Source organism: Carassius gibelio, chromosome B6 (assembly GCF_023724105.1).
Source record: "Carassius gibelio isolate Cgi1373 ecotype wild population from Czech Republic chromosome B6, carGib1.2-hapl.c, whole genome shotgun sequence".
Taxonomy (NCBI): Eukaryota; Metazoa; Chordata; class Actinopteri; order Cypriniformes; family Cyprinidae; genus Carassius; species Carassius gibelio.
In genome coordinates, this window is record NC_068401.1 from 22,357,676 (window position 1) to 22,370,647 (window position 12,972).

General features: G+C 38.0%; 2 protein-coding genes across 2 annotated transcripts; both read right to left on the reverse strand.

Annotated features, from left to right (window-relative positions):
- Positions 1–1,861, reverse strand: LOC127959209 (cyclin-dependent kinase 5 activator 1-like). The gene has a single exon (XM_052558237.1). The coding sequence runs from the start codon at positions 1,543–1,545 to the stop codon at positions 619–621; it is 927 nt and encodes a 308-aa protein (XP_052414197.1). The 5' UTR covers positions 1,546–1,861; the 3' UTR covers positions 1–618.
- A 2,115-nt stretch (positions 1,862–3,976) lies between these two features.
- On the reverse strand, positions 3,977–9,475 carry wnt6a (wingless-type MMTV integration site family, member 6a). Its single transcript, XM_052559735.1, has 4 exons — positions 9,028–9,475; positions 8,390–8,610; positions 7,283–7,608; positions 3,977–5,349 (listed from the first exon to the last, which is right to left on the reverse strand). The coding sequence occupies exons 1-4, from the start codon at positions 9,102–9,104 to the stop codon at positions 4,888–4,890; spliced, it is 1,086 nt and encodes a 361-aa protein (XP_052415695.1). The 5' UTR covers positions 9,105–9,475; the 3' UTR covers positions 3,977–4,887.
- Positions 9,476–12,972: the final 3,497 nt, after the last annotated feature.

The window sequence follows — 12,972 nt, forward strand, 5'->3', positions numbered from 1 at the left end:
GTATTTGTATTCATATATTTTCAAATATACAATATAAAACATTACGTTTTATACTATGACAATTGGCACATATGACTGTAGAGAATTCGTTTTGTTGTAAAACAGTACATTCAACGTTCAGATAGATAGCATCAGGCGCCACAGGAGACAAGCGGAGAGTGTCTGTTGCAGGCCAGCACCCTGGACAGCTTAGCGTCGGTGACAACAACGTTTCTGAAACTAATAGAAAAATAAGTCCCCAACACTGATGCACAAGCTAATAATTTACATCTCGCATTGTAGCTCGGCACCAGATAGCGTTATTTTCTTCTTCTTCAAAAACCACAATGATGATACGAGTAGAATTTTTTAAGCATGCATTAAGTAAACTATGAAGAAACACCAGACCGCGCTCGTAACATTCACTGGGTCATGAAGGTTGTATTTTACACATGTATTAACGTAAACCCCCTCTCATGGAGGTGAGGCGAAATCCTCCTGTCCGTTTCCAATGAACCAGCAATAGAGTGAAACACTCTTCACACCTTCAGCAGTCGGGCCTTACATTCATTTCACCCTTGAAGGAAGGGTGTGGAGAGGTATCAGAGAGCTTCTCTCTCCCTTTGACACGAGCCAAACTTAACGGTCCAGGTTATTATTCCATCTTCCGTTCGTATCGCTCGAGCCACCCTCGTTCTTGAGGTCTTGAAAGACCTCGGTGAAGAAATGCGGGTCGGAGTTGATCTGCAACATTTTGGCACTCATTTTGTCAATGATCCGCAGGGAGCGCTCCCAGAACACCTCCTTGTTGGTCTCCACCAGGAAGGGCTTGAGCGGGTACGAGATCTCGTTGCCCATGTAAGAGTAAGCCAGGTAGAGGCAGGTGAGAAAGGTGGCCTGCAGCTCGTACTCGCTGGAAATATCCTCGGTCACCGCCTCCCGGCAGAGCAGGTAGACGAACACCAAGTTGGCGGGAGTGATGAAACCCTGGTCTTGCCAGCCTTGGATGAGCAGCGACCGGTCGACGTTTCGGAACCACAGGATGATCTCATTTGGGCTAAGCTCTTTGAGTTTGTAGCACCTCCTGCACATGAACTCGCTCAGGCAGCGAAGGAGCTCTCCTGTGGAGGCTTGCACGATGACTCGTCTAGGCGAGATGATGGAGCGGCTGCTCGGTTGCCGCTGGACCGGCAGGACCTGCTTTCCGTTCTGGGATGCATTCTGGGTTTGACTGGATCGAAGGCTTTTATCCGGTACTGTAGGGACTGGCACTGCGAGTGGCCCAGGCTTCGTCTTGCGCTCGGAGGCTGACTGAGACTTCTTAAGATTTTCGCTGTTCAGCTGGTCAACTGGATTAGTGATCTGAGAAACGGGTGGGTTCGGGTTCACTTTCTTGGCACTCTTCTTCTTGGCAGAGGCAGCGACTAACCGCTTCCACGTCAGAGCCGATATCAGCACCGAATGGCGCTTGAGACTCTTCTCCGTCTTGCCGCTAGCTCCATCCGTCTTCTCATTCAGAATCCCACCTTTTCTGGACGTGGGGGAAATCGAGAGCACCGTGCCCATCTTTTCCACTGACGACCAACACCCACCGGCCCTTCGGAATGCGCTGTCTCGCCTTTCGTCCCGTTCAGTGCCTCGGTGAGGTGCGACTTCAGAGTCACAGGTTTACGTCCATTTATGTTTCGCGTGACCACCGGCTATACAGTGGGGGAAACAGTTGTTGAGTTGATTAGTATAGCGTACCTATGTAATAATCGATGCTCGCCTCCGTCACTCGCGCGCGCTCCACTCCTTCTGCATCCCACTGCGCGCGCAGCCTCAGACAGTGGGAGCAATGGGCAGGACTTGTAATGTGTAGCCGGGCAAAAAAACTAAAGGTACAGACCTGTAAACCAGGATAAGCCTCCTCCGTCTGCCAATCCTGATGCGACATGAAACGACTGATCTCTGCTTTCACCAACCAGAGAAGCTTGAAACACATTTTCCCACATTTTATGAACGTGTATATGGGTTAGACTGTCTCTTTCAGATTTCTATTTTTATACAAGGGGTTCAGAGTATTTGTGGATTTTTCTTTGGAAGTGTATCTCATAATTACAGCTGTTGAACATGTCAGCAGGGGAACTTACTAGATTTCTCTGACAAACACATGCAGATACACAATCAATTCCCAAAATGCATCACAGCTGCTTCGAAGTTGTAATTAAAACAAACATTTTTACAGGAAAAAAAAATCAGACTTTCTAACTGTGGTGTTACCTGCTGTTTGTAATTAATTGTGAAAATTTCTAGCAATTTCTGATTGACAACACCAAATGATTTTTTATTGTAGAAAACTGAAGTAAAGAGAAATAAGGGCAATAAATGGACAAATAGATAAAAAAAAATATTTCAATAATGTATTTGTAATATCATTTCACACTGTTGCTTTAAAGAAATTGATTTAGATCATTCTTTTTTTTTTTTGTAAATCGGTATACACACCATAACACAAATATGGTCTTTAAAACCTTAGTAGTACAGGTGCATTGCTTACAGTAGCCTCAGACAGTTTTGCAGCATTGAAGAGCCATGTTTATGCTACACCTTGTGGACATTCATTTCTGGACATTCATTTGTAGACAAGCAAAAGATGAAAAACATTGGCATTGTGGAAAAGCCCACTATCATGTTGTTGTTATACACTGTAAAAACAGGTAAATATGCAATTGTTACCTTAAAGAGATATTTCATTGTTTTCCTGAAACACGTTCCTTTCCTTTTATTGTGATGTAACATCTTAATTTTGTTTTGATATACATAGCTGGTTGTGTGTAAACATGGAGACAATATTTACTTTTGCTCTACAATGTATCCTCTTTTTGAGTGACTCATACATCTCTGATGTTTTTGAACATTGTTTCTGCTTGGTAAATATACATTTTTAAACATTTAAGCCCTTGTTCAATCTATTTCTATGTGAATTTGTGAAAATGTTTAAAAACATCAAATATTACTACATTAAGCACATTTTTAGGTTACCGTTTTTTTTTTCAGTGTATAGCCTACAGATATATACAGTTAATAAAATGCATGTGCAGGTACAGAAGAAAAAAGCTGGAAGATGTAAAACAATGGACAACTGTTTCATAATTAGACCAACAAATGTTCTAAATCAGCCAGGTACTGACTGCATCTTTAGGTCTGCGAGTTAACTGTCAGTCAGGGGTTCAGCACCTTGGACAGTACTAACATTGGATCATTTTCAGATACCAAGGAAACATAAACCACATTGCTTTAATTAGGGTGTGTTAGAGGATGCTTTTATAAAGTTTCTCAAGCTCAACAGTCTATTCCCAGATTTTCAGTGCTCTGAAAATGTGCAGAAACACACTAATTTCAACACACAACTTTTCTCTTATTAAAGACCAGCGGGTGGCAGTAAGATGTATGTTCTTTGTCAAAAGCAGCCATAAAAGCTTTGACTCCTACCCAATGTTGGCAAGTCTCCTTATTAGAAATGACTTTGGGCTTGCCTTTTCAAGCAGTTGCCTATAGTTTTAGGCAGTCAAGGGATGTTTATTTTCTTTTCTTTTTTTTTCTTTTTTTTGTACCAAAAAACAAGAGTAGCTTATTTTGGGCTTCTTTTTCCAGTCCAGGGGTACATTCTTCATACTTCGCTTAATACATCCCAGATGAAACACACCTGTTGTTGATTATTAGTATGGCTGGATTGAGTTATCTGAGATAATTGCGCGTTCATAGTTTGGTTTAAAAGGGGCTATGCATCGATACTCGAAACCATGATCAGCAGTGCAGCGAATGGCTGCCAGCAAGAAAGCAATGTAATGACATCATATAATTAAAAAAGACACCTGATGAAAAACTTGTCAAATTTCTGGATTTTATAAGGAAACAGCCAAGACAACAAAACTACATAAATGTTATAATAAATATATGAAAATGTGGTTTTATATATATATATATATATATATATATATATATATATATATTTGTTTACATGATTCACAGCCTATTTTTATTCACGACTTTTAATATTTGTACAGACTTTAAATGTTTATTTCAATGTAGTAATTATCAATTCATATTTCAAATGAAAATTTATATTTGAACAGATTTTTCATGTGACAGCATAAGGGTCTTAAGGATCTTAAGGGGACAAGATCATGTTATCTACATCTCCTGCGCTCAAGCCACTCCCATAATATCTGTCACTCAAATTAATGCGTAACTTATTATCTGTGTGTAAGACTCTAATACAATTATGAACTAATTATTTTATTACGAGTAAATCTTTCAGTGTGTAAAACTGACTGTGTCTATAGTATTAAAGTCTACACAACATTATTATTTAATCTTTAAATACATTTTTTAATGATTATTATTTTTAATTATTGTCCCTGTATCAGTAAGATGCTTTACTAATAAAGTAGCAGTGGTAGCGGACAGATTTTAAGTATCAGTTCTGCTTAAAAAGATGCAATCTAATCCTGTTTACATGAAATAAGCCTACTCCGAGCAGGTTTAAGCTTACGGACCTGTTGCTATGACAGCAGCTCAGGGATGAGCTTAGAAGAACCAACTGATCCAAGATCATGACAAATCATCAACAATCAAATTCAGCTAACTGAATTAGGACGAACGAAGAACGGGACCCAGGTCTCTAATTTTAGGCTTGTTTTTGATTAGACCAGGTTGCTTATTTCTCTAGCAAAACCTGGCAACACTGCTCCCACCTGACTTGCTGACTTAATATTGCTCAGTCTTGTGGACCATCAAAAAATGTAGGATTATAAGCACTTGTTTTCACAAGAGTATGCATAGGAGAGAAAACAATTGTGCCCTTCCAGCTCAAACACAACTACTACAGAAGCAATTCTGTTTTTTTAACTCCATGAGTGGACTTCACAAGCAAAGGCTGACGTCCTTTCTCACAGAACATCTCTGGCACTGAACCTCACAGCACCAGTGAAACCGACACTGACAGTTTTCCTCAAATTCCAGTGTGTAATCTGCAAATCCTTTACCGCAGCACAGGCTATCACAGCCCCCATGTCCTGTCTCTGTGCTGTTACACACACGACCCTGTGTGCCTTCTGTACCCGTCCTTTGATTGGCCTGGCAGAAATCAGGTGACTCAGCTGAATAGATAAGAACGTTAGCAACCAGGGTAGGGGTATCCGGATCGATGGGGACAAGCGATTTACCATCATTCCCACCCATCACGCGGACAGCCTTATGAAAGCTCTCCATGAGGTAGTCACCGACCTGACGGAAGAGAGGCATCTTCCTCCAGCAGCTACGAAGGGTGCAGGACCCAGAAAGGCCATGACATTTACACTCGGTCCGCATTTGTATCCGTATGGCCTGTATGCACATAAAACAAAAGATAATTAAGAAAAAAGATGACATCTGCTCTTTTTCTTCAACTGTTCATCTGTCCTGCATTTTATCCAGTCTCTTAAATTAAGAGCAAATTTCACATGTAAAGCAGCTCTTCAAAAAGAAAATAGTCATTATTCAGCTAAATTTAGCTAAAAAAAAAAAAAAAATGAAACAACCATGTCATTTATTTAAAGTGACAAAGTTATGGCTTAACAACAGATTGTTGATGTGCAGAACACAAACTAGCTCCCTTTACTGGCTTATTTTTGATTATTATTATTATTATTTATTTTGTTGACATCACAATCAATGTTAAGGTCTTTCAGAGTTATTTATTTATATTAAGTAAACTAAACAAATTACAACAAAAATTTAAAAAGGAATAAAAGTGAAAGAAAAAGTGAAATATTCACATTCACTTTCATATTATAGCTAACTTTTGGTGAATATAATAGATACAAAGTAAAAAATATTATATTAACCTACATTAATTAACATTTTGTCTTACATCTAAAGAAAATATATTAAGTATTGTCTGCATAATAACTGCCTGTACGTGTACTGTTACATGACACACACAATCTCCACATACAGGTAGAGTACATTGACTGCTATGAATATTCGTGAGTGTGTATTTCTAAAGGCTATATTATTATAATGAAACAGAAAACTGTATATATAATAAGAACGAATCATAATAAAAAGTTCTGTGAAGATCACTGAAATTCCCAATATTCCCAAATCTACATTTCTATAAGAATCTCAGACTTCATAAAAACTGCTAAAATATACAAACATTAGCAACCACAGACAGTACTGAAAGAAACACGAGGCAAACTTTACATCAGGTTGCATGATACACCATTACGTGGTGACAAATGGCTGTCTTTAAGTGAGTAATTTAGTGACTCATTCGATCTGTTCAAAACACTTATTCATTCAGGAACAAAACTGTGTTGATGTGTGGTGCGAGGTGCCACATTTGATTATTTTGACTATTTTTGTTGGCATTATCAAAAATAGACAATATATCAGGGAATCTGGTAACACTATGTCTAAAATGTAAGTGACTCAATATATTAAAGGGATACACCACCCCAAAATGAAATTTTGACATTAATTACTTACCTCCATCTCGTTCCAAACCCTTAAAACTTTGTTCATCTTCGGAACACAATTTAAGATATTTTGGATGAAAACTGGAAGGCTTGAGACTGCCCCATAGATAACTGTGTTCCAAAGACGTACAAAACTTTTATGAGTTTGGAACGACATGGGGTAAGTGATTAATGAGAACATTTTCATTTTGGGGTGGAGTATCCCTTTAACCTATTGTTTATTATAAACACCAAAAGCAATATTAAATTCGCTTGGTTTGAATTCCATGCAGCATCCTGCCAATGGCTGACTAATACTCAGTTGATCTCCAGAACAACAGCATTCTTGCTTGTGTAATATTGCTTAGATAAATTTGCAATTTTATTTAAGTGTAAGAATGAAAAGTGAAATGGTGGAAATGTTTGTAGTTAGTGAATTACAGCAGTTAGCAACAGTAAAGCCAGTAGATGAATGGAGCACTGATGTCTTTACAGACTGTGATGATGCATATCCACAATAACATAGTACATTTTGAAATAAAATATTCATATTTTCATTTAAGTTAAGAGATAAAACTACAAAAGTGATTTAAGAATAATCACTGCAGATGTTGAAGGAGTGATGTAGATTTTACATTATTTCTCTATTCTGACTGTTGTCCATATCTCTCTATATAGATTGTTTTCCTCTTTTGGAGGAGTATTTTTTTTCTATCTTTTTTTTTCTTTATTTACTTTATTTACTTTATTTACTACAATGTCCCATGTAAAATGGTATCCTTCTATGTTCCAAGCCAAGCCCAGAAATGTAAATGTACCTGTCTTCCTGCCTCATTGTTGTGCAGGTCGATGAGGGTCCTGATGTCACTCTTGCCTTTTCGCTGTCTGGTGTCCATGAACTGACGAGACTTCTCGTAGCCAAAGTCCACATCATCTCCACAGCCCCCCCATTCCCAGCGCCCATCTTTGAGAGGTGAAGCCTGGATGAGTACCTCCTCTGTCGGAGAGTCGTGGGAAGTTTCAGATGAACTCTGAAGGGTCACACAGCCACACTGTGGCAGCGCTCCCTGGCTGCAGGCTTGTGTTACTGCATGCAGCACCCCTGCAGCTGTGATAGCATACACAAATGCAGTTTCCCGGATATCTAGAGAACAGTTAAAAACAGGGAAAAATCTACAGTTTGTCTAAATACAAAACCATATATTTTGTCTCATGATCATCTGAAAAAGTGCATTGTTTCATGTGGATCATCTCATGGTATGTGTTTGATAATGATCTTTAACTAAACTCTTGTTTCAGGAATACACCCCATTTCACTTCTAAGATCACTTAAGGAATTGCCACATTAACAATAACTCATTTAACAGATTCACATTCCTCACACATCTCCGTTGTCTAGACCTGCCTCAATACATGTTGACCTGCCAAAAGAGCATTTTTCCCCTTAGTGTAAAGGATTCCTCCAAGACACACTCAATTTTGGTATCAGATTAACATGTAAACAACTCTAATTTATAAACTGCTGTACTTTGGCGATTAGAATGTCATGTTTGGATTAAAAAAAGGTTCAAACGTAACAAACAAAATATATTTTATTGGCAAGGCGCCTCATCTCAGGCTCATTTAGACACATGCACTACAAGGTAAGCTGACCTACTAACGAAATAAAAAGCTCTACTGCTTTTTTTCCTGCACTTATGTTGTCAAGTAGCTATTTTTATGGTCAAATTGATACAATCATGCCCTCTAATGGTCATACAGTGCAATTCTCATACAGGGATAGTCATCATTCACTCACTCCAGTTTTGCTGAACAAGGTCATTGTTAATATACTTGTTAGAAGGCTGACTGCATCCATTTCATTCTCATTGAAAATTAGGATAAGTTTATAAGTAAAAATCATGAGCTTTTGTCTTGTTCCTCACCTTGTTGCAGGATCTTGGCCAGGTTTCTGCTCTGACTGGTGCAGTTCCATCGACGGCTGTGGAACTGATGCTGGCATTCTCGCATTCCCAACCGGGCACCTTTTGCCACTTCTTGAATTATCTCAGGCTGAGACTGGCACATATCGGCATGTCTGCCTACCAACGTTCTAGTTCTACGGCAGATACTATTGGGATCCATCACTAAAGGGTTGCCATCCACCCTGGTGCAAAAAGAAATAGGTATATAGTTCTTTCTTTCTTTTTTCTTTTATTTTCATAGTGGGGAATTTTCAGGAAATCTACAGAGATGTGTTTCTAAACTCTTGCTTGCTATATCCCTTTTCTCTCTTCCGTCCTCCCTCCATCCTTTAAGCCTTGACCCTCCCTCTTAAAGTTATTTGCCATTAACAAACCTGTTTTTTTTTACATCTTTTATTGCCTCTTTTTATTTAAAAAGGTCTGTTGAACCTGAATGCAAAGTCATAAATTCCTGCGTTTGTTGATGTAATACTAATTGCCTAAATAAATAAATAAATAAATAAATAATTAGAAACAATGCTGCATTAGTTTTCAGAGAACTATATTTGAGCAGCTCAATAACAAGAATACTAACAGGCTGGAATAAATCCGCTGCTTACCTTCGTTGCAGAGGTGTGAGGGTCGTTACGAGTATAATAAGGAACAAGAAGACGTTATTTTGCATTGAGAGCATCATCCGGGGATTTACATCCACAAACGGGTCAAATCTACCTGAAACTGTCCCACCGATGTGTCCGTGTTTGGTCGGCGAGTCTTTGTACTGGCATTATACCCAACAGTAATTAAGAACAGCATGGAAACTTTTTGAATGCCCTGCCGAGACGCGATTAAAAGTGCGTGGAGACCCTCTGATGCGCAAAAAAGAGGGGCGCGAAGACAAATGAATCGTCGCTGCTTTTAATTCAATCCAAAAAATATTCCACTTCTATAGTCAGACCAAAAAAACTGGCATCAAATTAGCATGTTTTCCGAGAGGATTCACTGAGTAAAACCCGCGCGACTCACTTCTGAACAGCCCGTCGATCTTATCTTATTAACATCTTTTGGCACGAGCGCATTCCACCTCTGTTGACGTAGCGTTAGAAAAAAAAAACCTGTCAAGTCAAAAAGTTGAGGAGTTTGTAAACAAGCGGTGCAGAAACCCTACATGACACTCGTTTAGTTGATGTAAACTCGCACAGCCCTTATTTGTTTTGGAAACAGAAATGATTCCCATGGATTAATGTCAACCAGAAAACTCGTCTCGTTTTGTTTTCGTTTTATTTCTCGTTTTCATCAGGTCTTAGATTTAAATTAGTGTTATGATGTCCAGCTGTCGTTTTTGATATGTTTTTCATGAAGTGTTCTCTTGCCTGTGTTGACCTTGGCAGTCCTCTTGGCCCTACAGCTATATCCGTATCTTGTGTTATCAGCCAGAATTGATCTGTTAGAGCATTTTCAAGCCAAACAGAATTAAGTTTAAATGTCCATGCCAAACCTTCTCATCAAATTTCAGGAGCAGAGAAAAAATGAAATTGACTTGTTGATTTATCATCATCTTGTTTAGAATATCAAACTTTGATAAAACTTGTAAGATCTCTATTCTTTCTCTTAGGGCAATCATCTGCCTCTCTTTTTTTTTGCAAGATGACAACATAGCTATTAATTGTAGTGCTTGAGTTCATCAATTGGCAGATGGTTAGTTTGATGATAAAACACACACAATATGGAAAGGGACACTTCATTTTAGAAACTCGTAGTTATACTAAAAAAGGAAATCCTAGAATTGCTTATATATTTCTAAACCATATTTATGTCACACTATACTGCCGGAAGAAACACAGAGCCAAGGATAATCAAAATAGTCTTTATTAATCCAATACAGGAGTAAATCCAACAGGGAGAACCGGAGGAAGACAAACATATGGAACTGGTAGAACCGACAAAACGAAACTGAAAATACTAGGGTTTTATAAGGCAGGATAATGGGGAAAAACGAGTGTATGGAATGACTAAATTAACGGGGACATGAAACACATGGGGAAGAAACTGGAATCAAATTAACAAACTACGGGAGACAGAAACTGGGTCACAGGCAAAAACACACAGACAGGTCCTTAATCATGACTTTTATATCTTAATATATAGCTTAATTATTAAATATTGGTACAGAATTTCTAAATTGAATTAGCAAGTTTTAGAAACAAAAACAGAAGGATCTGATCAGATTTTGAGAAATTTTGAAGGACATGACTTGGTCAGCAATGGATCCTCTGTAGTGAATAGGTGCCGTCAAAATAAGATTTCAAACAGCTGATAAAAACATCAAAAGTAATATTATGAATATGTTAGCTGAAAGTTATGGTTTGAAGTTAAAAACATCTTAAAAACGTTAGTTACAAACATGAGGATTTTTTTATTTACAAGATATTAATGTATGGAGTGGATTATAATGGATGGAGTGGTGTCGTGTGGATTACTCTTGAATTATTGTTATGTTTTTATCAGTTATTTGAACTCTCATTCTGAAGGCACCCATTCACTGCAGGGGATCCATTGGGGAGCAAGTGATGTAATGCTAAATTTCTCCTGATCAGTTCCAGTTCAAATCTTGGATGGTCTGAGGGTGAGCAATTTTTCAACAACTTTTCATTTTTAGATGAACTGTTCCTTTAAAAGTTATTATATGACAAAACAAATAAGAATAGGTTTACAATTGTCTATTTTCTCATTTAAACATAAAATACACTTTCATTGAAACATGCTAGAGGTGATGCATCAGTGGCATTTGTTTGTACATTTATTGTTTATGATATTCATATGCATTTACACTAAATTACTTTCACTTCAGATTAAGCACAGTCTATAATCTTCCATACCAGATAAAAATGTAAATGGACACAATTTGCTATTGGTAAGGATCAGGACGGAAACCCATAATAAAAGGTTCAATGTCAAGATGGCTTTTCAGAGTCCTGCAAATAACACTGGATGCACTGAAGAGGCAGAAGCCTCTGCTATCATGTGATCCGGGTTTTCCGAGGGAGGTGGAGGCATAGTGACATTATTTAGTAAACTCTGCCATACATTCCTTGCGTTTATCCCAGAGACAGCAAACAGCCTCAGTGTTCAGATGAAAACTGTGAGCTGTGAATGAACAATGCCTGGCTCAGGGCCCCATACACTATGATGGCTTACTGTGAATACCACAACTGTGGGCCTGGACAATCATCTCCATCCACTCGGAAAGGTCTTTGACCTTCAAATCTATCCCTATGGTTTTATTCATCGTACTTTTTTGGTTGAACAAGTGGAAATTTGGGGGGGACATAATAAAACAGTGTCATGAATCCTTGGTGTAGTATAGTTTTTCAGTTGGTCCACTGCAACTCACAGTGGAATCTCACACCTAATTTCATTTACCTTGTAGTATAATAATGAAAATGAATGAAAGTTCTTTTAAATCATTTCAAGTTTTTTCCTCAACATATATCTGCGTTCACATTATGCTTTAAAACAATATTGCAAAGCATAGATGCAGCTTTACAAATGGCCCTCAAAAAGCACATCTTCTTAATGTAGTGGGGCCATTTGAGGGCACTCAATTTAACGAACCACTGCCACCTAGTGGAAGAATTAAAAACATTACTACACATTTCAGTGAATGGTTCTCTTGTAGTTGTCCATTTTTAACATTGCCTGATGAAGTTATCTTCAGTTATCATAGATTTTTGAGAGCTTTATACATTATTAAATTTAAGGCACTGTGGAAAATGACAACGCTGGTAAACCCACACACACACACACACAATCTCATCAAATGTAATATTTCCAAAAGGGTTAATTTAAAAACAATTACCATTATACTCCCATATAAATTATTACCCATGGGAGAACACTTCATGCTCCACTTCATCTCCAGTAAAAGCCTAACAAACCCAACCCCCTGTCAGACTATTTACTGTTTTAACAACCACATACAAGGAGAAAATGTTTTCTCTGTAACAACCGTGGGACAGAAAGACAGCGCAGCACAGCTCTGGGGAGTCCACTGTGTTCTTCAGTTGTAGCTGCAGGCATGCAGTAGAAGGAACAGATGTGATGCTCCAGGGGAAGACAGAATGAACGAAAAAGCAAAGGTCTCAGTTGTGTTTTCTGTATATTGCACCATGTTTGTGCACAATTAAAGTTTGTGCGTCGTATAGTTATTTGTCTGTTAATAGCTGATTTATGAGAAAAATTGGCGTGTTTGCGTGTGCAATGCATGATTGCGTATTTGGAGATAATGTGATTGCTCCTGTTTTATAGGGACCAAAATCTATTTGTTTATTTATATAGCAGTATTAAGACATAACAATAAACATTTCACTGATTGGTTTTCATTCAGTCTGTCTGTCTGTCTGTCTGTCTATCTATTTATCTATCTATCTATCTGTCAACCAATAAAAGTGAATAAACCAACATATGACAGAATATTTAAGGTGACTAACATGCACACATATTGTCATGTTAATATATGTTTACATTATTATGTTTGTACATATGTCTTTCTACATAATAGTATA

Excerpts from the sequence above, each read along its gene's own strand:
- wnt6a (XM_052559735.1), bottom strand. The coding sequence starts at position 9,104 with ATGATGCTCTCAATGCAAAATAACGTCTTCTTGTTCCTTATTATACTC. Across the intron at positions 7,609-8,389 it reads GGCCAAGATCCTGCAACAAG|ATATCCGGGAAACTGCATTT; the intron begins GTGAGGAACAAG and ends ACTGTTCTCTAG. Across the intron at positions 5,350-7,282 it reads ACAATGAGGCAGGAAGACAG|GCCATACGGATACAAATGCG; the intron begins GTACATTTACAT and ends ATGTGCATACAG.
- LOC127959209 (XM_052558237.1), bottom strand. The coding sequence starts at position 1,545 with ATGGGCACGGTGCTCTCGATTTCCCCCACGTCCAGAAAAGGTGGGATT.